Here is a 26,164-nt window from a genome sequence, read left to right as displayed (position 1 = left end):
GCAAGCCCGCGCCTTCCTTCCCTTCAAGTCATTTGAGTCACGTATCTCATATAGTAACGTGGCAATCGAATTGCCTTCGTTTTGTTATTGTTTTGATCTTGACTGATCACCCACCATGGATGTTGTAACAGCTATAGTCAAGTATAATCAACAAACACTTGGTAGAGACAAGTTGTGCAGGTAAGAAAAGGATTTTTGCCGTTCATTTTGCACTAAAGGACCAGGTTTTGACTCCAAGTATTCTACTCGACTTTAGCTTGGTACTTTGTTAATATTGTCCTCGATCTTTGTTGCTTCAATTTACAGTACTTGTAAATAAACAACAATAGTCCTTTGGATTGAAATATAATGCTTTAGGATGTAGCCAGTTTGTATATAAAAAAAATCGTTGTATCTTTTAAACAACACAAGATTCATGATCGATGCAGTAAGATTATTGGACTTTGACCTCCAGTTGTCCACTTACACAGATATAATTGAAAGAGTTACGGACTAGCTAGCTCAAAGTAAAGAAATTTCTTATTCATTATTAATATATAGTTTCAGCTATGAATAGTGTAATCTTTTAATTGTTGGTTGTACTTAGGACAATTCAGTATGGGTCAAGGCTATCTGGGTATCTCTTGGAGAAAGCTGGGGCAAGTAAAGACCTCATTCAAAATGCTAAGAACTTGGACAAACATGCGAGCACTTCTAGGAAAAGTAAGTTAACTCTGCAGGCCTGTGTCCTAGGATGGTTTGAAGGTGTGAATAAACCCTCATCCCAGATCTTTTCCTAAATTCAACTTTAATCAGCCATGAAATGTAAATCCCCCCTTTTCTGAAGACCTGGCGACAGCCTGGATTATAATCTTTGGTTAATGAGTATGAAATAAATATTGCCAGGCTTTGTCTAACAATAGTCCCCTTCACAGTTCCCCGTGCCATCTTGAAAGGTAGCTGTGCCTTTGCATCAAAATGAGACGAATGGTGAGCATGCAATGATAGAGACCTATTCTTAACACCTTGGACAATTATTCACGTCTCTATCATTGCATGTTCACCGTTCGTCTTGCTTCAATGCAAAGGCACGGCTACCTTTTAAGATGGTGCAGGGAATTGTGAAGGGGACTATTGTGATCATTGGACTTCAATATGACGACAATGTTGCAGTAAATGTTAAATTGATGGCCTTCATCGCATTGCTTCTATCTGTCTTTTAATTTGTCTTTAATTGTTCAGTTTTCAGGCTCGGCAAGAGCTTGGACATGTACATAGGATTTGTAAAAGCCAGTTCTATATCCCATGATAATGTCCTGCGTGTTCTCATTATGTGTCGACGCATGACATACGTCGTATATTACCTGATTGATCACATGACATGGGCAGCAAGAGTAGGCTTGATTAAGTCTGACCCCAAGTCATGGTCCAAGTTCCAAGCCAAGTTTTGGATAATTGCCTTAGTATTTAGTCTTCTAAGAAACATTTACGACCTGATGAACTTGCTATTTGCACCAAAGGAGAAAGTTGATGGAGAAAAAGCGATTCAGAAGTCTCCAGCCCAGAAAGTGATGCAACGACCTGACATGGTTCTTGATTTGGTCAAGAACTCTGCCGACTTTCTACTCCCATTCAATGTGCTTGGTATCGTTCAGCTAAATACTGGCACATCAGGCTTGCTTGGACTTATTTCATCTATTGCAGGGTCCTTACCCATATGGTATCCTGACCTTAAACTCAAACCTTCATAATACTCTGAATTATGAAAGGTGAACTTTCTTTTTCACTCCTGATTTGATTGTTCCTGGGTTTTTCCATTTTGTCTTTGTTTACAAAACAGAGATAGTAAGTATAACCAAATACAGATGAGCTGAAGGTCTGATCTCAAGCCCAAGCATTGGCAAAATCAAATAAGTTGTCAGTGAATGCAACATAATCAGCTATTATAATTTTCATTTATTTTGTTTCATTTCTCTGATTGTATCAAGAAAACCATTCCTCGACTGTTTGACCAAACATTATACAATAGTTACCATTAGGTATTCTTTACTTAACAGTATCTTAAAAGATTGAGCTATTAAATGTGTAGCTTCATATTGTAAGCTTAATTAAGCAGTAAGGATTCCTATAAAGGAACAGGAACAAAGATTCCCCTGGCTGATTATAATCATACATTGTAGGTATCATAATATTAACTGGTAGGAGTATGTTTCAAAATAAAGATTTCTAACTTTCTGCAAACTTGATTAAAACTAAAATAACAGTTCATTTAGTTTCCTTTTATAGATTTTAAGTTTATATTTGGGGATTATGACATTGTTTCTTATGACTTTATTTTATTTTTCTTCCATTGTTCTTCATTTTTCTCATCTATCAAGCACACTTTTTGCCACTTTAAGTGTAGAAAGTCTTCTTGTATTTCTCAAACAACTGTATTTGGGTCTGTTGTCTTCATGGTTTAATGTTTTGTACCATATTTCACTCGTAATTTTTGCTGATGGCATCCCTTAGTAATCCACAGGTAGCCAATGAATGAACTAAGTGATCTTAGTATTTACAATGGTATCTCTTAATGAGATCTGCCGCCACTTGAGTGTGCCATCACCCCCACAGGAGTAAATCTGACCAGGGCAGGGTACTCGGATCAATGCCACGCCCTGTGTTCCATACTTGAAGTAGGTACTTTTGCCGTGCTCTTTGGGATAACATGCTAGCTCGTCATGGATTGTTAGACCCCAAACCTGACAAATTTAATTCAACCAAAATAAATATCAATTCCACAATATTTATTTTGTCACAAATAATAAAGTTGTCTGAAAGTTGTCTGTCTGTCTGTCTGTCTGTCCAGCTGTACGAATTGAACCAAGCCCACTCAGTCACTTATAGTTTCCTACCTTTATGTCTCCATCTTCAGATCCAGATATAAAGAATTCTTTACTCTCATCGACAACAATACTCTTCACGGGTGCATCATGGGCCAGAAATGTATGTCGGATCTGGCGTTTACGAAGGTCGAAAATACCTGCATGCTAATTAAGGAAATAACTATGCAAATAAAATATGAGTGCATAGGAATGAAAGATTAAACGAAGTAAGAGAATGAGATGTATTTGAAAAGTATCTATTCAGGTTTTAATATATTGGTTCTCAGTAGCCTAGTGTGCAGATGTTATAAGGGTTGTTACACAACGTTTCTATCCCCATAAAATGATGTGTCCCCCCTAAGAACGTCTGTCTGTGTAGGATGTTGGGCTCTTAGAGAAAGCCACTTACACTGAATCAAAACATGCTGACCCATTTGAATAACTAGCCTCTCATACATGCAAAAACGCTTTTATTTCCACATGAACACGAGGCTAGTCAGTCACTAGTCAGTGCAGAACAATAGTTATTCAAATTGATCGCTATATTTTGTTTCGGAGTATACCTGGATGAGCAATGCAATTAAAACCTACAAAATAAGATGACTTTCATAAAAGTGATGGAGGTCATGCCAAGATGCAAGGATACAAATATTGCCTTTCCTTCCACCAGAGATAAGTAGTTGTTGTCCTTGTACATATGCAATACACGGTGATCCACTCTCATGGCAAGTGAACGCTGTAGACAAGCAGGAGATAGAAAACAGTCAGGGAATCGTGTGTAAAGCATGACATGTTATTTCTTCAACTATAGAGTGGCTTGAAAAGAGATTTCATTTCCCAAAGAAGAAAATGTCTAATTATATTGTTTGCTCTACAACATGGCTGCCTGAAACCACTATGACTTAATACCTTTTTTAAAGACTTATATTTCTTTCTTTAAAAAAAGCGCTAATTGTGGCGCTTACCTTGAACGAGAGAACTTTGTTGGGGAACCAAAGTATCCCACAATGCAACATTACTATAAAATAATCATTTAAAAGAGCATTAATAGAATGCAAAAGTTTTCATGTTTTAACCAATCACATACTTCTTAAGTGTAAATGGGATACAGAGAGCGACACTGAGATGTAAGAGAAAATTTTAGGATGATCCTTTGTGCCTATTTCTTTTTTTTTTTTGCCATCTTAAGCCCTGAAATTCTCCAATGTATGTTCGTTATGATTTGCAATGTTTTAATCTGTGAAGAAACCTACCTCCCATCAGACGAATGCCCTGCAGTTGCTATGAAACTAGACGAGCTCAGAAACACAAAGTCGTTTGTCTGTTTGTTGTGGCATTTCATTGTCTGATGAAAGAAATAAGATTTCCATCAAATGTTAAAATGACTGAAGGCCTACCAACAGGAATATTGCTGAAAGAGGCATGCAAATTGATTACAAAGTGCAACAATACTTTTCTTGAACTGAGTGACGCAGTTTTTCATTGCGCGTACGTGTCTTATGAAAAGATTCTCCCACGCACAACACAGCCATACACAGCTTTTACTGGACCGACTTTAGCAAAGTACTGGTTGAAGTCCTGTGAAGCCTGTCAGCGTCAAAGGTTTTTCAAAGGACTGTATACTGTGTGTGTGTCTATAGGTGACTCTTTGGATCCTTACAGATTTTTGCGACTAATTTTCCTCCATTAAGATGGTATTAAGATAAGTTGAATGTTATTTGGATGTGACTGGAATGGATTGTTTATGACTGAAATGAAGGAAGTGACTGGGCCTCAGTCAGTGACTGCACCTCGAATCACAAAAAAAAGTTTTGAATTTTCACCTTTTGAAAGACCATGGATAATCTTAATGTATAGCAAAACCATGCCCAACTTCTAAAACTTGTTTGCCTCTCCTTAAAGCTTGAATTTTAAGCGTTTTTTAATTTTGGAAAATCCGGAACCGTACATAGATGGAATGGACTGGACTTCGGTTGGCGGGATTGTACGGAACATAGGCGTTTTTTTTTACGCTGAATTTCCAGCTTTTATTCTATGACTTGTATTTTATCATAAATAACTAGTGATTCTTTTTCGAAATTTTGAACAAAAAAATGAAATTATTATTTTCTGTTTTGGATTGTGGCACTGAATGAAGTCCTGTAAAGCCGGTCAGTGGCAAAGGTTTTTCAAAGGACTGTATACATCATGTGCCTATAGGTGACTCTGTGGATGGTTACAGATTTTTACGACTAATTTTCCTCCATTAAGATGCTATTAAGATAAATTGGATGTTAATTGGATGTGAATGGAATGGATTGGTTGTGGCTGGAATGGATTGCAAGTGACAGGGCTTCAGTGACTGGATCTTGAATCAGAAAAAAAAAACTTGTTCTTAAAAAAAACTTCTAAAACTCGTCTTCCTCTTCTAAATGACCGAATTTTTCCCACAGGCAACCCAGTAATAATTTATTTTATTGCTTAGAAATCTAGTATCCCAGGGTATCAAACCGCAGTCAGAGATAACATTGCCCAATCTAACAGCTAATCAGAATGCACGACGATTTTTCTGATACAGGACTGGAAAAAAATATAAAATAATATTACTCACCAAGAAAGGATTGGGTGATGTTCCTGTGGAACTGACCTGCCACATTATTATCTGTCCGCTAGCATCTGATATCCCAATCTGTGTAGTTAAGTAAAAATCATATTGAAAAAACTCTTACTGACCAAATTTAAATGAAGGTATTTAACATCAAAAGTCTTTTTGACGTGGAGCCCAGGGAGTCGACGGTGTGTACTCCCCCTCTCTATCAGTAAAATCTAACTCGCTAAATGTATCGTGACTTAGATCAGCCAAGAGGTTGCTTAAGTGTTCGATAAGGTTTATATAAGATAAGACTATTTAAAGTTTGTATCACCCCTAGGAACAACCCACTTTTGTCGTATTCTAGACATCATCAGCTTTCAAATGATATACATATGAGGTGTAGTAGTAATAAATTATGCGTTCGGTGTGTATATAATGAAGTAGAGAGAATAAGAGAAAAATATCAAATGCCCTTGGCAGGATTCGAACCCACATCTTCGGTATTCTAGTCCGATGTGTTAACCAAGGGCATTTGATATTTTTCTCTTATTCTCTCTACTTCATTATATACACACCGAACGCATAATTTATTAGTACTATACTATGTCTATTCTTTGCGTACATATTTATGGTGTTCAACTTATCTATAGGGAATACATATGAGGTAGATTGGATGATTCCTGTAGGAGATATTCCCGTCTAAAGGTGCGATTTAGATATTCTAAAATCTGTAAAAAATTACTGATTGCTTGGAATCAAATTCTGACAACGGAAATGGTTTATTGGGTGTTTGTAGATTACTCTAATTTTTTCTATCATTACAGGAGCGACATGCATGCACTAGGGAAGTGGAAACAAGTATGTGAGATTATTGGGATCGAACTCATCTTTAGTTTATTTGTAGAGCACTGAGTAAGCCACTCAGTAGTACAACTGAGTCACATACCTTGTTACCATAGGGACTGAAATGAACCCTTGTAACTCGCTGATATGAGCCCATGGTACGATGTGCCGTTATTTCCTGCGCATGACCAAATTCCCACATTCGTACACTTCCGTCTTGGGAACCACTTACATCTGTAGAAACCAAGCAAATTATTTAATCTGTTGATAACCTAATATTCTTTAATACCATCGATACATGTATGTGGCCTGCATTGCATTGCATGGCTGTCTGTGGTTGTTGGTTTCTGTTAGAGGGGAAGTAGGAAGAAAGAAAAACCTCTTCCTCCGCAACAGCCACAGACCGCCAAGTAACTTAGACTAGTGAGTACGTATACATAGGAGTATACGGTCACGTCACTTCACGGTACGATCACGATACAGTCACGGCACGGTCCGGTAACGATACGGTCATGGCACCGTCCGGTCAAGATACGGTCACGGCACGGTCCCGTCACGGTACGGAAGTAATGAGAAGTGCTATTATTTTGTACTTACAGTAAGGCAAGTGCGGATGGGAAGCCATTCGTTTGACGCCATGCGTTTGACGCTTGAGAAGCTGCAAACAAATTCCAAAAATCTTGATTTTTTGAAGAACGTTTTTGCAATACCAAACAAGAAAAACCATGAAAGAGAGTAGGAACAAAGAAAAGAAATTTACAACTGTCACGTGACTTACTTCCATGATCCTCTGCCTCGGCCCAGACCCCACATTACTAGAAGTGGATGAGGAAGTCTGGTTACCATAAACCACCATAAATTCTGAAGATTCGTCTGACGTTGAAGGAACACTGTAGAAAATGAATTGAAATGCACACTGAGACCAATATTATATTCAAGATTTTATCCTGTGGGCCTTTTCCTGGGAGTGACCGGAAATGCAACTAACCGGAAGAAAGATCTCAACAGCTTCGTTTAGCTAAGGTTACTTATCGTTACCTTTTTCGTGAAGTATCAGATTTCTCATTCTCTGTTTCTTCTTCAGTCCATGGAGCCGGTTCGGGTGAGAGAATGTGTGACACATCAACTTCCTGTACGTCACGCAATGTACCAATTGCAATCACGTTAGGATTAGCCTACAAAAGAACAAAGAACTGGTAAAATCGACCAAGTTTCCTATGACAAATATTAGCCCTGTTTGGCACTTTAAAATGTATGAGGGATCGCTCTGTTTCTCGCGTACCTCGAAAAACCAACAATGTGAATTACCTGGTTAATACAGAATGAATTGATCCCCTCAGTGTCTTTATGAACCACTCGTACGTCTTTCCCCACACCACTGTCTGTTTGATCAACCTAAACAGGGTAAAAAAATCAGCATTGAAAATTAGACAAGGAAAAAAATGGATATTTAATTTTACATTCTTATATCGAAAGTACACGTTGCGTTTGAGGAAAAAAAAGAACAAAAACTAATGAAACAAACGTCAATGTAACGGAAGCCATGTCAGTGTTACGGAAGTCGCGTCAATTATGCGGAAGCCATGTCAGTGTTACGGAAGTCGCGTCAATGTTACGGAAGCCATGTCAGTGTTACGGAAGTCGCGTCAATTATGCGGAAGCCATGTCAGTGTTACGGAAGTCGCGTCAATGTTACGGAAGCCATGTCAGTGTTACGGAAGTCGCGTCAATGTTACGTAAGCCATGTCAGTGTTACAGAAGTCGCGTCAATTATGCGGAAGCCATGTCAGTGTTGCGGGAGCCACTTTAGGGTAACGGAAGCTATGTAAATGTTACCAACAAAGCTGTGTAAATCTGCGAACTTTTCCTTTCCATTCTTGTAAATTCCTGCTCTATACCCTCAATATTTGTTTATTCATTACCTCTTGATCACTGCTGCTTTGTCTGGTAACTGATGATGGCTCGATCTTGAACACATAACTGATGATCATCTCCTGGATTGATTCTTGATGGACTAGTGATCGCCATAGTCTCTTAACGGGCTCAGCTGCCTTGCGCGTTGATCTGGAATGCATGACACACAAACAGTTAGCAAAACATATGCAGACACCTCACAAAAGACAGGCAGCTATCAAGAGAATCTCTGAAAGAAAGAAAGACAGACAAACAGACAGACAGACAGACGGACAGAGAACGAGACAGATCTAGCTACCTAAATGGTGTGTTGCTTGGATCAAGTAAAGCTTTATATCGAAGTAGTGCCGGGCCTCCACGAGGAAACGTTTCGCAAGAGATTGGAAACTGAGAGATAAAGTCAATTGGAGGGCCTTGGAACGAGTCAAGCCTCGCCTGGAAGGTCAGGCTCCAACGTTGTAACATCTTGAGAGCTGAGTGAAGTAGGGGCGACAACGATGGCAGATCTAAAAAAAATATTCATTGTCAGTATTCATCATCATCATCTTCATCATCGTCGTCGTCGTCGGTATATATAATACAATATACATGTTTACACATAAAGATAATAAGACATTTTAAAAAAATAGAGAGAGAGGAAAATATATGTGAAATAGCAGAATGAAATAATTAAAAAAAAAATCATCGTCGTCGTCGTCATCAACAGCAGTAGCAGTAGCAGCAGCAGCAGCAGTTGTTGTTGTATACACCGAATCGAAATATGGCGACCAATTTGAATAGTTATTGTCCTGGACTGATTAGCGACCTACTAGCCTCTCATACATATGAAATCACGTGAACACGAGGCTAGTCAGTCGCTAGTCAGTGCAGTGTAGGACGCTTCTCCAAAAAGACTCACCCGTCAATTCAAATCCAATATCTGGCAAGAAGGCCTGGAGATTACTCAAGGCTAGTTTACTGATTGAATAATTGATGAGACTCCACCCGTATGACGTATAATCAACATGGTCATGTGGTTCAATGCTTGTCTTAGCTTTAAACAGTGGGAACCCGTACTCGTCTTCTCCTTCACTCTCATACTCATCTTCATCGTCGGAATCTTCTTCTTCGTCGTCGGAATCATAGTCGTTGCCGAAGCCACTCGTTCTTTGTGGCTGTGGAGAACATTAATCAAAAATACGCAAGATTAATAAGGGTTTTGTGATGGTCTAGAGGCATGAACGAGGAAGAATGAAATGGACGGTGTAAAGCTTCCATGGCAACGAAAGAAGATCCCATAGAAATTGCATGGGTTACCATAGTAATGCTATGGATCTAGGTTGCTATAGTAATGCTAGTTGGGACTTACCGAATGTCAAATGTTTAGGCCTAAGGTGGTTGCTATACCAACAACCATGGTTTCCATAGCACCATGTTTTCCATAGCAACGCGTGTGGTTGTCATGGGAATATTCGTAGCTACCCAGCAACCTAGTTTTATGATCAAAGTTTCTATACAACAATAGAGCAAATACGAGAAGCCTTGCAGTCCAACCCCAGCGGTAACCAAGGAAACCCATATCTACTAAACCCTTACCTTGGCGGTGAAATAGTCCACAAGGGTGATTTTGGGAGGTACATACTGATCGACGTAAACAGGCTTTGGATCAGACGCGCGGGCCTGGGCTAAAGAGTCTGCTCCTTTTCCCAGTAGTTTATAGTTCCACCTCGTTCTAGCTGAGTTCCAGTACTTATTTGATTCTCCTCGGTCTCCTGTGGCTGGGGGAGCTGAAGCCTTGGTTCTACTGGACTCAGTTTGAGCTGATGAACCTAGAAAGACACAATCAAAAAGTTAGATCAAGCCAGAGGTTGTTTCACGATTCGATAAAAATGAGGTTTTATTATAATAAACACGTTACCTCCAGTGGGCATCTCCATGGTGACCTTTACACTACCTCCAAACACCCTCCCCCATATGTCAGACTTAAGCGAGTGTAAAACAAGTCTGTAAAGAAGATTAGGTTGACAAGTTGACCATGCAAACGCCAGAAGACTAAAATAGACAGCAACACAAGCTTCAGCAAGGATTATTCGAAGTCGGGTGCTGTTGTCTCTGTTCTCCGTGGCTAGCAAAGATAATAGAAGACGTACACCAGGCCATTTGGCAGGAGAACTTGTGGGAAGCTCAGATGGAGTGTTCTTGGGGGAACTTGTTGAACGAGGACATTTGCCGTCTAGGGGAAATAAAGTTTGTTGGAGTTAATGAGTTACTCAAGAGTCTCGTGTTAAGCAATAGAGAGGAGAACGCAAAGAATGAGTAGCAGAATTAGCGAAATACCAGACTTACTTTGGCTGTTTTGGTTCATTCCGGTAAGACTTTGGTATATACAGCACGACAAGGTCCTTGTAAGGCTGTTGAGCACAGCCACCATATTTACTGGGTTAACTGTTGATGGTGGTTCCTGTGGAGAAGAATCATGACATTTAAATGGCTTCCTCTCTCAGCCAATCAAAAACGGTGAATCCTAAATCATCCAATGAGAGATGGAAACCATTTCACAGTCACAGAAACAGACGGTCACGTCATTACATTTAAATTGCTTCCTCTCTCAGCCAATCAAAAACGGTGAATTCTAAATCATCCAATGAGAGATGGAAACCATTTCATAGTCACAGAAACAGACGGTCACGTCATTACATTTAAATGGCTTCCTCTCTCAGCCAATCAAAAACGGTGAATCCTAAATCATCCAATGAGAGATGGAAACCATTTCACAGTCACAGAAACAGACGGTCACGTCATTACATTTAAATGGCTTCCTCTCTCAGCCAATCAAAAACGGTGAATCCTAAATCACCCAATGAGAGTTGGAAACCATTTCACAGCCACTAAACGCTTTCCTGTAAGAATAATTCATTTTGTAATATTAAAACTTACATTAAGCTTAAACAAGTATTTAAGAATATCTTGAGTTAAAGCCTGTAGATAACCTATAGGACTGGCCAAGAGTGAGGATGAAGACACTGCTCCTAGGATCAGGGGGGGAATGGACGGTCCAGCTGAAGGTACATAAAGAGGTGACAAAAGGAAACGACAGCGTTCTACTTCATGTAACAGAAGAAGTAACTCCATATTCATTGCTGTGGATCAAAGTTTAAAAAAACCTTCAGTATTAAGACGCGATAACACGGAGGCATTTTCTCTGAAAACTTGTCTCGCAACATTTAAAAAATGTTATTGTAGGTTATACCTTGCAATGCTCTATGCAACTCGTTTGCGACACAAATTGCAGAGAAAATAGCTCATGTAATTTTTAGGCAGGAAGGAGCAGTTCCAGATCTGCCTTGTGTTTGAGGTTGAGCCAATGTGAATCAAGGGTGGTATTGCGGTAGTACACTCGCTTCTAGTGTTTCTGGTTTAATTCCTAGAATCAGCATTCAGTACACTATGAGTATAGTTTGTTAGGTCTTCTTACCTGCCAGATCTCCTCCACTGGAGCCGTGCAAAGCGCAATAGTTGAGTAAAATATTCAACAAGGTTCGGTTTTTTCTTAACCACTGAACGTGTTTGGCTGACTTGTCTATTTTCATGGCGATGTAGTTTTTGTCTTCCTTCGTCATTTCTTGGTTGTCGTCAATACCTGATCAAAAAATTTCAATTCAGCATTATCACTAGGCTCTGTCACGCATTATTACTAGGCTCAGTCACGCATTATCACTAGTATCTGTCACGCATTATCACTAGGCTCTGTCACGCATTATCACTAGTGTCTGTCACGCATTATCACTAGGCTATGTTACGCATTATCACTAGTATCTGTCACGCAATGTTTCCCTCCCTACGAACGTCTGCTTACTCGAGCAGAACATTCCTTTCCAATTGTTATCATGGGCCAATTGAAATCGGCTTATGGTTTGTCGAGGAGCCAATCAAAAACCTCGATAGAAATTTTGCGCGAACACTATCATTTGCATTTTCTATTTTTATCACAATCATCTGCAAACCATCATTACCACCACTCATCAACATCACCGTAGTCATCGTCATCACCAACGTCATCATCAACGATCATGCACCATTGCCATCTTAGTACTTGTCATCCAACATCATCATTATTGATCAATATCACCATAATCACCACCATCAACATCACCATCGTCATCAGCAGCACCATTCTAATACAGACTACATTACTATTACCTGTGTCAGGACTCGCCTCTGTTGTTGGCTCATCTATCTCCATTTCATTTGCCTTTGTACCATAGTCAGCCATCTTGTGCAGCACAGCAAACTCCATCTCCATCCATCGCATAAAAAACGACCTCAAATCTTCATCAGCGATCTCACACGCCGCTGGAAGACCATGCAACTCATCCAGGAGCATCTTTAGAATCGCTGAGAACTTCATTTGCTGTGCTATCACATCGAGGTGGCGTACTTCTTTAGATTTAGCAGCGACAGTATCCGTTGCGTCAGGTTCATCATGGTCCTCTTTGGCAGGGACTGAATCACCATTTAGGTACGGATTATCATTGACAGGAGAGCCCCAGGACGTGAACCCACCATCGAGACCTTCTTCTGTTAATTTTGATGAAACCGGTTTACTCCAGTCAAAGTCTTCACTATTATCGCCTAAACCTGTTCCACCCAGTTTTGATGAAACCGGTTTACTCCAGTCAAAGTCTTCACTACTATCGCTTAAACCTGTTCCACCTAGTTTTGATGAAACCGGTTTACTCCAGTTAAAACCTTCACTACTATCGCCTAAACCTGTTCCACCTAGTTTTGATGAAATCGGTTTACTCCAGTCAAAGTCCTCACTACTATCGCCTAAACCTGTTCCACCGAGTTTTGATGAAACCGGTTTACTCCAGTCAAAGTCTTCACTGCTATCGCCCAAACCTGTTTCACCTAGTTTTGATGAAACCGGTTTACTCCAGTCAAAGTCCTCGGCGCTTCCACCATTGACAGTGGGACCATTTCCCAATTCACTGTCTTTTTGTCTCTTATTAAAATCAAAATCTCCCAGAGTACCAGTGTTGATCATGTCATCTGTGACATCACTTGGAATACCCGACTCCTCAATGAGGGTTGGCTGTTTCATTACCACCGAATTTTTTGGATTCATATCAGTTGCGGGGAGTTCCATCAAAACTTGAAGGGCCAGGGCAGGGCAACCAGAGTTGAAGTGCGCATGCGCAGTCTTGAAAAAGAGCTGCCGTTCCATAGTGGTAAGCGGTTCATCAACAAAGACGTCATCAGTGATGCTCTGCTGTCTTGTTAAACGTGGTGCGCAGTTTTGTTTCTTTAAGATCTTGGCTTTGTACTCGCGTTGGTCGGTTTGCCTGAAATGTCTTCGCTTGATCAAAGGATGCTTACGTAAAAACAGATAAAAGTTAAAAATATCGGGGTTACCGCTGGCTGCAAGAGAGTTGTATTGTGGTTCTTTAGAAGCATCGGTGGCAGGCTCGATGATGAGAACCTCAAGAGCCATGTTGTAGTCTTTCAGAATCCAATAAGTGATGCTACGGAGGAATGGATCTAAAAAAGTGAAATAAAAGCATAATAATGAAAATAAAATAATATATACAGATAAAGGAATATATGTAACACGCAGAGCTCTTTCAGGATACCCCCTGTCTCCATCGATCCTCCCAGATCAGAAACAGGTGCATGTGAGACTGTTAGGGATTCCACAGGGGAACCTTGCCTTGCCGGTAAAAAAAACCAACTTGTCTCTCTATGTGCTCTCATAGAGCTTCGACTCGTATTACTTCGTAAGTAAGAGCTTCTACCGAACTTATATAATGTTACCTGTTCTCCCTTCAGACCCAAGGGCACAATCGTTAAGAAGCCGATGATATTCTGGACCCCTGGAAGGCTCTTCATACAATCGAGTAAGAACCATCGCTAACTGAAGATCATGTAGACGATTAATGCACACCTAAGAAATGAACACGCAGCTATTAATACTAATCTTATGCCACCATTCGTCTTATTCGTGTCTTAGGTCCCGAGAGAGCCTGGAATCGACGAGCATGTGAACGAGGTTAGTTGTTCTTGAGTGAAGAGCTTTAAAGTGAATTATGAATTTTTTATCTTATTTATTTTTTTGCTATCTCCTTTCATAAGAATTGCAATTAAAACGCGGTACGGTTATTTAATAAACTGTAATTACTTTAGTTTTAATGCGCTACTTCGACGATACAGCGGCCATCTTGGAATGCAAGACATTACGGGTCGTCCAGGGGGCAAATAAAGCTTTGTTACAGTAATGACGTCGATTGATATTAACAGCTCACCACAAGAATACAACAAAAGATGAATTAAGACGACACATCGGTCACCTTTACCCAAAAAAGAAAGACAAACTCGAAAATCTATATATTTCCGTCATCTTTGTCTTTGTTTTGCCCCCTGACAAGATGTCCGCCGTATCGACGAAGAAGTCCATTGGTACCAGTCTTCATACCTGGATTGCATCCCACAGGGATCCCGCAAGAAGAAAGAATGCCGCTGCATGTTCAAACCTCTGCATTCCCAACAGTTGATAAGCATTTTTCAGCGCAGCCTTGCGCCATCGGTCCTCCTTGAAATTATTCATGAAGAACTTGGCCATGCGTGAGTCACTTACAGACCTATGGGGAGTATTGACGGGAGAATTTGTCAAAATGTTTAAGAACATCATTGGCTTTTATTCTTTTCTTTCTTTCTCACTCCCTTCCCTCCATATCTCCCATTCCTCCACTCTCCCTTCTTTTCTTCCTTATCCTTCCATTCGTCCTTCCCTCTTCTTTCATTTCTTAATTCCTTATTCCCTCTTTGCCTACCTCCCTCCCCCCTCTTTCTCTCTTCCTTCCTTCATTTATGATGACTTACCTGTACAGTCCACAAATGACGTTTTTCTTTTTCATGCTCAGGTAGAACAGCGCGCAATCCAGTGGATCTTGTCTTTGCGCAAATTGTGCCTTTGAGACCTTCAAAAAATATACCAGATTGAAAATTCTCTTCGCGAGTTCGAGATTCGCGCTCCAACATGAATGACAAAGTGTGGTTTTCTTTCGTTTCTATGGCAACTCATACTGTATATATTTTTAAGGGGGCGCGTGCGTCAATCTATCAACCAAGACGAATTGTACATGTTAGACAATGGGTTTTGTTACTTTCGGTTTTTCTAAAACCTTACCTTCTCGACGAGCCTCCTTAACGTGTCATCACTACGAACCCACCAACCAACACCAAACTGTCGCAGTTCTGCCCAGGTAGGTTCGCCTTTTAACATGGGTGGTACCATGGCTAGTAATTCTTCTTCTGATTCAGAATGGAAGGCCCAGCCATAATAGGAAGAGGATAAGCCCTGTCATGAGATATAGGATAAAATGTCATCATCATCATCCGTATCATCATCACCGTCCGCATCAACGTTATCGACATCGTGTTGATCATCATTTATAACTATGAATGTAAGAGCTATCATTATACCATCATTAACTCAATCATCAATTATCCATATCAATGTTATCATCATCGACATCATCATCATCATCATCATTACCATCATTGGTATCATTATCACCATCATTGGTATCATTATAATCATCACCATCACTGTTGTCATCATCACCACCATCATCACTGGTATCATCATCACCATCATTGGTATCATTATAATCATCAAACAATCGATTTCATAACCATATATTATCAATGTTAAGGCATATCATTCATATTATTGAAATAATCAATGACCTTTTCTTCCAGAAGAGCTCTTTGTATAGGTGGTAAAGTACCCATCAGACAAGTGTAATGTCTCATGGCCAGTAGGAAACGAAGACCACAATCATCAACAGCATCACCTCCACTACCCACTGACGCACCAATGCTTCCTGTTGTAGCATATCCACCTCCACCTCCACCGGGTCCTCCCATCAGACCACCAATATTACTGGAACCTTCTCCTATGATACAAGAATGTTATTTTAATAAAATCATCGTTAAAATTATCATCAATATTCATCAACATCCTCACCACCATCATCATCGTTAATGTCATCATCTATCATGGATCATCACCAGCACTAGCACCATAACTACGATCACCATCATTATCACCACCATCACCATCACCATCACCATAAATATCATCATTGCCATCATTATCCTCATCACCACCATCATCTTCAGTCTTCAGATTCATGATCATCATTAATATGACCATCAACAGCATCATCATCATCGCCATTATATATCATCATCATCACTATCATCATCCCCATCATCATCATCACCACCACTGTCAGTTCATCAACATCATCAACAACAACATCATCACCATCTCCATCGTCGTCACCGTTACCATCTCCATCATCATAAGTTGGGTAAAATATAATCAATTCGTTACCTTCTCGTTTGGCAAAGTTCAATCCTCTCTCTATATCATCTGGACTCTTCTCCAAGTCCAGCTTGGTGCTGGCAAAAGTATCAGACAGGGCCAGTAACTCTAACTGTTCGATACTGGTTAATCCAGGTAGCTGTATGCGAGTCAACTGGTTTGCTAACAGCCGTGCCTATAACATACAAGATAAATTACTACCAGACATACGACTTTTGACCTGGGGTACTTACCATTTAAACCAATCCATCCGGTTGGAAATTCATTCGCTAATTGTAAGAAAAGAGCGGGAAACTTTGACTTCGGACAGATGGTACACGCGTCTACCGAAAGAACCAAAAAGAGCGGGAAAAGTGGATTACCTCATTCAAAAGTCCGAGTTTTCCGGAACTTCCGATCCGAATAATGTATACCTTTTCCAACCAGGATTTGCAGTTTTTCCTGGTAAATGGTAAGCACCCGTGTTTAATGGTAACATTACTGTTACTGACCTGTGCAAGACCAAAATAAATGGGAGTATCAGGCCAAGTACCATGGGAGGGGCTGCCATACATCGAAAGAGTTCGTTTCCTACGCGTCTCAGATGATTTACTAAACTCGTCATCCAAGTCAATACTACCAACAGTGGCTGGTGCATCGAATAGTGCACTGTAATCTTTCTCTTCTGTAGGAACAGTCTGTATTCCTTGAACGTTAGATGTGTCACCTTAAAAATGGATAATTGGTTACGAAAAAAAATTGAAAAGGAGTTCCATCAAGTATATTGGGAGTAGAGTAAATTATGAATGTCAAATAGGCAAGACACTGACATGCTGTACCGTGACCATGACGGTATCATACGCGACCATTTTCATTGGCTATCTCTGATTGACGAAACCTGTTTTTCTCTCGCCTCAGTCGCTCTCGGTCTGTTTCTTGACAAAGGAAGCCCAGAGAAATCACGAAATTAAGAGATGCGAGAAAAACGTTCAGTGTCTACACTCATTTCCCCTTAGAAAACTGATGATATATAATACACACTAAAAATTGACGTACCTGCATATCTAGAGTCCTTATCTGCCGCGAGGAGAGCATGTAGAGGAACGGGCGGAATCAACAAAGGTCCTTCCTTCTCGTCAACCACGTCTAGTAATGCTTCCACGTCACCAAAGCTGCTCGTTCGAGGCATACTACACGTGCTAGTCAGACGAGGACGACCGCTGGCTGGATCGCTCGCTCGGGCTGCTCTTTGAACAGCTTCCTTACCAGCCACACACTGAACCTGAAAGAAGCAGGAAGCAAAATGTCAGACTTAAAAAATTCAGCAACACGATCCAACATTTTGCAAATATCTCGCTACTTTTTGAATTACGACGAAAATGCTGAATGTCAAATCACTGTCAGTAGCGATAGCCTTAAAACCTGCAACTCAAAGACTTTTTGGAAGAACGGAAGGAAAGAGAAGGGAGGGGAAGGGAAGAGAAGGGAAGGAAAGAGAAGGGAAGGGAAGGGAAGAGAAGGGAAGGGAAGGGAAGGGAAGGGAAGGGAAGGGAAGGGAAGGGAAGGGAAGGGAAGGGAAGGGAAGGGAAGGGAAGGAAAAATAAGAAGGAACCACAGCCTTTTTCTCCACTAGGCATTGATGGTGTCCTGTGAGAAGTGAAATCAGAGTGAAAAGGAGTCATTATGAGGCAGAAAACTTACGCACCAGATGTAGTAGTATAGCTCTAACCCTCCTCAGTTTTCCCGAGTTCATCAACTCCATCAAGTGTTTGGGATGATACTGCGGCAAGATAGGCAAGATAGCAGCTGCCTCTTCAAACAAGCCAAGTCTTGTACCACCCGAGGCTGATAGAGCAACAAGATCCCCACTGGACCCCCTCCGTGTCATGTGTGTGACCTTTTCTAGGGTAGCAGTAGGCGCGTATGATGTGATATCGGATGGAGATAGAGTCCCATCTGAGATGACTTTCCATTGTGAATACACTTGCATTTCTGTACCCAAGCCGACAACAAGCACGCCGTTACGAGCCCATGACAGCGCTCTATTCATAAGCTGCCATTTGTTCTCAGATGCCAGATGTGTGCTATCTAGGAGAATCCAGCTTTGTTTACCGCTGAAAGAACTCTCGCCACCCATGGAGATGTCAGAGATCCGTGACGAACCACCGACGATGAAGATCTCGTTCTTGATGCAGACTGTAAGGATATGGGAACCATTCTCCACCGAGATCCACTCTAAACGAACCTGAGATGCGTCAGTCTCCGCGTTACAGTTTAACCTTAGAGTATCTTCCAGTACCCAGTCCATCCCACCAGAAGATTCATTCTCCCATACACAGACTAATAACCCATCCTCAGTCTCTCCTCCAAGGGATGAGCTTTTGACCAGAGTAGCAAGGCGACCAGTATAAGCACAGCTTAGAGAGATGACTTCTCCTGGTGCCTTCAATGAAGTTTCTTTCTTGTTGCTTGAGGCAATGGAGATAGGATCGTGCTTTGCTTCTTGCCAAACTGTTTCTTCCCATGTGAACGTCCCATCCTTTGTTTCCTTACAAGACCAAAACCGTACCTTCCCGTCGGAGCACGATGTCGTGAAGATATAAGCAGCTGGACATGTTGGGTTGACAGCCGAGGAAGACATCTTATCTGCAGCTCTTGTTGCTGTCTTGATTTTCACTCCTGGGGGAAGCTTCAACCGTTCAGTGCAGACCTTCCTGGAAATGATAGTAGTGCTGACAGGATGAGAGAGAGGTAGATTTAGAGGGGTTGTGCTGCGTGAAGAAGGCTGGCTGTTACAGAAACTGCTATTAGAACTAACAGTAGGGAGTACTTCGGGGTAGGACAGCAAGTCTTCATTCTCAAGCTCTTTCTCTGGCTTGACTGCAGTGACTTTCATCTGCCACATATGAATCATTGAAATATTTTGATCAGGGTTTTCAGAATCTGGAACGTTTTCTACCCCAACAATATAAAAGTTGTCTTCAGACTTCGAACCGTCGTCGTCATCTTCTTCATCGGGAGGTAACAATAGTTCAGGATCACTAGTAGTCAGCGATAAACCTGGCTTGATTGAGCGTTCTGAGAAAACGTGCAATAATAGTGGGTGTTGAAGTGTTTCCCGTGAATCGACTAATGAACAAAGCTTTAGGATACACCCAGGGTTGGATCCAGATTGACGACTTACAATAGACTCTATGAAAGCTTCAACAGGAACGTTCATTGAAGGCGACTCAAGATCCAACGAGTCAATACTCTCTTCGCTTCCACTAGAATACAAGGTTGACCTTGTTCTTGATTTATGACTGGAAATAAACGATTGTAGCATTCTTGCGTCCAGGATGACTTGGTAAAATCGATAGCATTGGCCATCAAATGCCAGAAAGCACGCACACGGAGCGATGGCTTGTGGAGGAAGCGATGTTGGGTTTTCAAATGTTATCAGTGAGTGCGAAAATAGAGTTGGGACCCATGCAATATTTTCAAATGCATGTGGCCGGGCGGAATGGATCCTAGTCAGCTCCTGGACCCCTCCGCTTTGCCGCAAAGGAGAGACGCTCTCAACCCTCCACACTACAAGCTCGCTGCAGTGGACTTTACCGCCTGGAGTATCATTCTTCAGAGGTTCAGCAGTCATCTTGCTATATCTGGTTTGGATCACGTGACTTGACGTTGACAATAATAAAGGTAATTCAGGATGGGCTAGAATAGTCGTGATGGGATACCTGTGCCCACATCGTCTTGCCACGTGCGAGATACTAACAACTGTTGAGAATAAATTGTTATCACCAAAGACGAGTTGCCAGTGGTTAAGCGCGCCATCTTTGTGGGTCGACACCATGATAGCTGTTGCCTGAGCACCACTCGAAGACGCTCCAAACTGATTTCTCAGGGTTTTGGGGGACATAGTTCTAGATACTTGCTTCGTGGGGCTTTTAGACACTTTTATTTTATCTCCCCTAGGGCAATACACGTAGAGTTTGGGCAGAAGAGAGTTAGCATCGGCTGGAGGAATAGCCATGGGTATGCGAGATAAAAAACTGACTTGAGGCTGTCGGAACTGAAACGTGGACTGCAAGTCCAACCATTCTACGAGCCAGACGAGGAGTGAACCATCAACTGGATGGACCGCAATAAGTGTATCATGGCTTGAGCACCATTCACGAAGGAGGTCTCCAATGGCATAGGTGACATAGCTATCAAAAGCAGACGATGTGGCATCGCGGTGTAGGTTGTCTTCTTGTAGCAGCTTTAAGTATTCTAAGGGCGTTCTTGGCCGGGTTGGTGATGGTGGTGCCGCCATCTTCTTTTGTTTTTCTTTCGGACTTGGCTTTTTTATCTTAGAAGCCACGTTTTTCAACTCTAAAGGGTTAATGAAATAATCAAGATTAAAATTGACAGCTTCAAACATCGTGGATGACAAAAATTGCAGCAGCACTGACTTCAGCAGCAATTATAATGATTATAATGTTGGTATGTAGCAGCAGCAGCAAACTATAGCAGCAGCAACAACAACAGTGACGACAAGGGAACAACCACACCAAAGTAAAACCCGATACCCACCTATCTCGCTATCTGTAGAAGAATTTGCTTCACCAAGTCTCGTCTTCTCATCAAGAACATTTTCATCACTTTGCTCTAATATATCAAAATCTGATGACTGATCATCGTTCTCTTCTGAAGAATCTTCACTGACATCGACACTTTGTACCTCAAGGGCCAGCACTGGGGCCCCCATGCGTGCCTCTGCTGCAAAGGTGAACTGCATTTCCTTGTTGTTGAGCCAGTGTAGCATGAAGGAACTCTGGTTTCCCTTGGGAGTAAATGATCCCATGGACGAGAGGAGGGGGATGTCGTTCACCGGGTTCACCAAGGTAGCAAGATGGAAATGTAGTGACGAGATGAGTTTGTGCTTAGAGAGAGGATTGTGTGGCGGTCTTTTCTTATGCTTTGGACATTTGAATTTTCCCAAGGGGGGTGGAGTGGGCATGTCTTCTATCTCTGTGGGTTGCATGGTTTCGGACCATATTCGACAGATGTTATCAATGCAGGATGTCAGGAGTACATTTGCCACTGAGGATCTGAAAGAATACATTTACAAAAAGATAGGACCAATCAGCGACTCTACTGACATAAAAAACAGAGTTCACGAATTCACCTTTTCGGCGCTAGCCATCACGTGGTATAAATTGTGTTGAATTGTGTTACAGTCACCAAGAAGTTCGGACATCGTTCTCGAATTTCCGTACAAATGTAGTGACTTTAAATGAACTATTTACTTGGTTTGTTTATTTAGTTCTCTAAATACAAGTAAAATATCATTTTTCTAGCTTGATTGAAGCTTTTCTTACTGCTCTAACTAAAGAAATCTGTACCTAAATTTTCTCTTTAAACTCAGTGAATTTGTATGGGAATCCGAGGACAATGTCCGAACTTTTTGGTGACCGTAACACAATCCAACGAAGTGTTTACGACGTGATGGCTATTGCTGAAAAGGTGAATTGAACCCAGCTCTGCCACCCTTGCTTTCATGAAGATGTTGAGGATCAAAAGGCAGCACTAGTGCTTAGCATAATAACAAACTTCAGCACATTTTCTTCAACCAATATAACTAGTCTTTTGTTTTGATTTGAAATCACAACGACTAAGCATTTACATTACATTATGATATTTCGCAATGCAAATTGAGAAGTCTTTCCTCAATGAATCCCAAGATGCACTGCCAGGGGGTTGTGATGTCGATACAGTTGAAGGCTCAGCACTGATGCTAACAAGGTGCCCATCTCTCTATGAAACATGTGCAATATAAGTATTAAAGTATTATATATTTGTTTTATACTTACACTGGCATTAATCTGCTGGTTTTTCTCCAAGTGAAGCCTGTGACTGTTCTGGGGTGAGCCAAATACACAAAAGAAAAATCAAAATCCTCAGCAGTATTGAAATGAGAAGATTCATCAGAAGAGCTTGCTGGGATGACATCAACTGCTGAAAGACAAAAAATACAGTTACATTGATTTTATACAGCACATTTATTATAGAGCGTTTTCACGTGACATCACAGCGGCCATGTTGGTGGACCAAAACAATACATTTTCTATCCTCTGAGACTTGAACTCTATTTTAATGCAAAAACTGTGCAGAAAGTTTCTATTGTTTGGTACACAAATATGGATGCTTTGTAACGTGAGTAAAAACGCTCTATGTCAACTTTGTTCAAATTGAAAACCTCACCTTTAGACTTTTCAAACCAAACTTTGACTAATCTGTCATTCTATAAAATAATAATGAAGAAAGAAATTAACTCAAGGTAATATAATTAGAGTGTCTATGATCATTAACGTCACTACAAGTAATGGTTATTTTCGGTCACCTTTCCTACAGATGCAAAAAACTGACCATCAGGAGAGAACTGTACCAGGTATATTGGAACGGCAGGGCTGTAGTTGTATAAAATAAAACAATTAAAAACAGAGAAAGGAGTGTTAAATAAAAATCATTATTCTTTTAAATAAAAGTTCTTGACATGTAGAGTTTTTGGTTTGTAGGTTTGCCCTGAAAAAATCTGTCAATCTCATATCAAGTCTCTGAGATGCTACTCCACACATTTATGAGAACATCTTGAACAGGAATGGTATTTTCACAAACATCCAATGAACCTCCCTACATCTGGCCCTTATCACGCCTAGCATATCATTTTGGTAATTTTTTTCATATTAAGAGGCACAAATATAAGCTATATTACTGTCATGGTATTGATCACATCCTTAGCAAATAACACAGCGCAAAGGACAAAAGAACAGAAAGAGCAGAAATACTAACTTGCACATCCAAATACATGTCCAGAACTCATCTGTATCAGCAGAAGTAAGTCCATCAGAGGGATAGGAGCTGCTGTCTTCACAGCACCATAACTGGAGGTAATCACCGCCAATCAACAGTCTTTTACCTTTAATTATGTAGACAAAAATAAGTAAATAATGTAAGAAAAAAGTTATGATAAAAGGGTAAATTTTACGCTGTGAAAAGATTTAAAAACTTACTGACGTTTTGGACTCTAGTCCTTTGTCAGAGTAAAAGAGCAAAAAATAAAAATGTTACATTGTTTCTTTCCACAAGCCTTTGGATTTGTTTGTAAAAGAATAATAATTAATAATAAATTAATTTTCGACAAGTCTAACCTTCTCTATTCCATGACAGACATGTTATCTTAAATTTCAAACAAAGTTCTGATGTCTGTTCCCAGTGAAATGGAAATCCCTGAAACAAGAGACACAAATGATCTTTACTACTTCTACTACACTAAGGAATGTATGTGCAATTGCAATATGGAGGGGGGGGGGGGGGGGGGGCTTCCAAAGCAAACACCAGGCAGAAGCATCTTGGGGGTTTATCCAAAAAAATTTGAAATTCAGACCCTCAGAAATTATGTGATTTCCAGTGCAAATTAGCATGGCGGCTAAATTATCAGGGGGGGGGGGGGGGGGGGGGAAGGGCCTATGGCCCCCTAGCTCTGCAGTCCCTGAATATATAAATGTATGTCTTCTTTCATATTTGGAAACAGCAGTTATCACTTACATGGTCAGCTGGTTGGATTGCTGGTTTAGCTCTAAATACAACTACTTTACTGCCATAAGAAACAGCAATCTGACAAGAACAACAATTACTGCAATTAGTATAAACTTGAATTTAGGGTGGTGTGGTGAGGAGACTCTTTTCAATTGTAAGAAATATTTTGGGCCAATTCTAAATCATTGACATTTTTTGAGCTTAATAAACAAAATGTATTGTAGTTTAGATTGGGTGTACAAACAACATGGTCCACCCAAGCTAGACCATAATGCATCATAATCACTATCTCTGACGAGGTCTATAGGTTTACTTTATTAATATATGTATTTGTACCCTACTCCCCCGTGCCACTCTCTCCAAACCAACCCCTTTGAGGAATTCACAACCTTCCTTTTTAGTCTGTCTCCAAAAATAATACTCTTCCTTATGCATGAATAAGAGACATATTTGCCTACCCCATGAGGGATATACTTTTATTTTCAAGGCATAATGTAAAGTCATATGGAGGGCATAGCATAGTAAGAAAATTTGAACTTTTTGAAAAAGTTTTGAGGGTGGGGAGGGGGTGTTATTTTCTTCGATATTTTCTGGTGCTTGTCTTATACCTTTCCATCAGTGTCACAGCAATCTACACAACTGACTTCCTTGTATCCATACAGGGATCCTGGGATAATCTGTACCCTTGTGAAGCCACTTAGTAGTATCACGACATCACATCCTGATGCATAAGCCTAAAGATACAAGATACGATGTTAATGCAAGTAGGTTACTGCAGGGAACTGTATGTGAATTTTGTTGGAACTCTTCCTTGATTTGATCTTTAATTTTTAACCTTCAAATTTCATCAAACCCTAAATCAACCTCTAATCTGATTAAAGTCAGGGCCTGGAGGGGGGGGGGGGGGGGGGGGGGTACTACCACCCCAACTTGGGTAGGGGTGTGCTGCCAGGACCTCAAAACCCTGACCCTATCCCAGACCTAAAATTTTGATTTTACATACCCTACCCCAGACTAAAACTAAGAATTGTACAGCCTATCCCAGACTAAATGATGGAAATGACAGTTATTCAATAGATTGCAATCAATATTTACTAACGTTTTTGTTGTTTTTGTGCCGTCAGAAAGCGTACCCTATTCGCCAGACAAAAACGAGCAAATCATTAACCCTATCCTAGATAAAAATGATACCCTATCCCAGACCAAATGTCAAAAAAATGATACCCTACCCCAGACCCAAAAGCTGAAAATCCATACCCTATAGGGCGGCACATACCCGTATAGCAAATATAGGGCAGTACCCCCCCCCCCCCGGGAGTCAGGGCATGGCTAAGAAAAGGAAGCAAGATATGTGTGAAATACCATTGCATGACATAATATGATTAAAATGAAAGGACTGTCAAATCACCAGAATATAGAGCACTGAACTATGTACTATAATAGTCTACTGTCTTTGACATTATTGTTTAATGGTTTACTGTTTTCTATCACTGCACCTGTCATCTCTAGAGTGCAAACTTATAAATGATCTGCCAACATAACGATGTAACAGATTGACAAACAATGTTTTTAAAGCAGAAGTTCCATAGCACCGTTCAAATCACAAACGCAAAACCCTACGAATAAACCTAAGCGTAAGGACTGCGATTCTCTGTAGATTTTGTACATAAAAATAGAGACCAATCGCACACTTGGAAATACACGTAAACAACCTATGGATAGAGAGAAAGTGAAACTTGCTGTCTTGAAATTACCGTAAAAGGGTAGTCTTCGACGTTTCCTACTGCTATAGCCGCTTTATCATCGAAGGTATTTGCAGCACCAGTTAATACTTGATGTAGTTTCATCCTTACGACTTTAAAATTTCAAGAAACCTTCTTTTTTCTTGACAAAAAGAACTTTCCCTTCTACTGGACGCCATCTTGGTTCTTGTCACAAAGAAATCCTTAGTGGGGAAGGGCTAGGCTAAATTTTGTTTTCCAAATCTTTCAAATATTTTATTTCTATTGGTTTAGAAGCTTGTCAATCAAGCAAAATTCATAGGGGAGGGGTAGGAGAGAAATTATTTTATCGAGT

At 40.6% G+C, this 26,164-nt stretch overlaps 2 protein-coding genes across 3 annotated transcripts; one reads left to right on the top strand and one right to left on the bottom strand.

Moving 5' to 3' along the window:
* The first annotated feature begins 14 nt into the window (after positions 1-14).
* On the top strand, positions 15-2,214 carry LOC116299969 (peroxisomal membrane protein 11A-like). Its single transcript, XM_031708706.1, has 3 exons — positions 15-180; positions 587-702; positions 1,222-2,214. Exons 1-3 carry the CDS (start codon positions 116-118, stop codon positions 1,728-1,730), a joined length of 690 nt encoding a protein of 229 aa, XP_031564566.1. The 5' UTR covers positions 15-115; the 3' UTR covers positions 1,731-2,214.
* Positions 1,918-26,014, bottom strand: LOC116299967 (dmX-like protein 1). 2 transcript variants are annotated; one of them, XM_089025643.1, is made up of 38 exons: positions 25,843-26,014; positions 24,697-24,822; positions 24,098-24,166; positions 23,701-23,779; positions 23,342-23,468; positions 22,893-22,959; positions 22,754-22,793; positions 22,363-22,507; positions 21,083-21,600; positions 18,228-20,881; positions 17,579-17,804; positions 17,035-17,249; positions 16,553-16,718; positions 15,901-16,109; positions 15,338-15,508; positions 15,031-15,128; positions 14,624-14,789; positions 13,966-14,095; positions 12,352-13,692; positions 11,627-11,791; positions 11,089-11,291; positions 10,498-10,612; positions 10,070-10,384; positions 9,748-9,980; positions 9,071-9,326; positions 8,471-8,678; positions 8,181-8,322; positions 7,567-7,653; positions 7,297-7,433; positions 7,037-7,148; positions 6,856-6,916; positions 6,362-6,492; positions 5,434-5,511; positions 4,097-4,188; positions 3,809-3,861; positions 3,490-3,579; positions 2,874-3,001; positions 1,918-2,720 (listed from the first exon to the last, which is right to left on the bottom strand). In XM_089025643.1, the coding sequence occupies exons 1-38, from the start codon at positions 25,933-25,935 to the stop codon at positions 2,517-2,519; spliced, it is 9,450 nt and encodes a 3,149-aa protein (XP_088881769.1). In that variant the 5' UTR covers positions 25,936-26,014; the 3' UTR covers positions 1,918-2,516. The 2 variants fall into 2 exon arrangements, with proteins under 2 accessions (XP_088881769.1, XP_088881770.1); XM_089025644.1 differs by having other exon boundaries at positions 22,363-22,504.
* Between the last annotated feature and the right edge of the window lie 150 nt (positions 26,015-26,164).

The sequence above is a fragment of the Actinia tenebrosa genome, unplaced genomic scaffold (assembly GCF_029948245.1).
Source record: "Actinia tenebrosa isolate PJP-AT-01 unplaced genomic scaffold, QUT_ActTen_1.0 PGA_scaffold0__85_contigs__length_37466705, whole genome shotgun sequence".
NCBI classification, from domain to species: domain Eukaryota; kingdom Metazoa; phylum Cnidaria; class Anthozoa; order Actiniaria; family Actiniidae; genus Actinia; species Actinia tenebrosa.
This window is presented reverse-complemented; position numbering and strand designations above follow the sequence as displayed.

What these genes read in the sequence shown, in the direction of transcription:
- LOC116299967 (XM_089025643.1), bottom strand. Translation starts at nt 25,935, where the DNA reads ATGAAACTACATCAAGTATTAACTGGTGCTGCAAATACCTTCGATGAT. An exon ending in TAAGGAGGCTCGTCGAGAAG is followed by an intron (nt 15,129 to 15,337) that starts GTAAGGTTTTAG and finishes TATTTTTTGAAG; the next exon opens with GTCTCAAAGGCACAATTTGC. An exon ending in CCCTGTGGGATGCAATCCAG is followed by an intron (nt 14,096 to 14,623) that starts GTATGAAGACTG and finishes TTCATTTCTTAG; the next exon opens with GTGTGCATTAATCGTCTACA.
- LOC116299969 (XM_031708706.1), top strand. Translation starts at nt 116, where the DNA reads ATGGATGTTGTAACAGCTATAGTCAAGTATAATCAACAAACACTTGGT. An exon ending in GGTAGAGACAAGTTGTGCAG is followed by an intron (nt 181 to 586) that starts GTAAGAAAAGGA and finishes GGTTGTACTTAG; the next exon opens with GACAATTCAGTATGGGTCAA. An exon ending in TGCGAGCACTTCTAGGAAAA is followed by an intron (nt 703 to 1,221) that starts GTAAGTTAACTC and finishes TTAATTGTTCAG; the next exon opens with TTTTCAGGCTCGGCAAGAGC.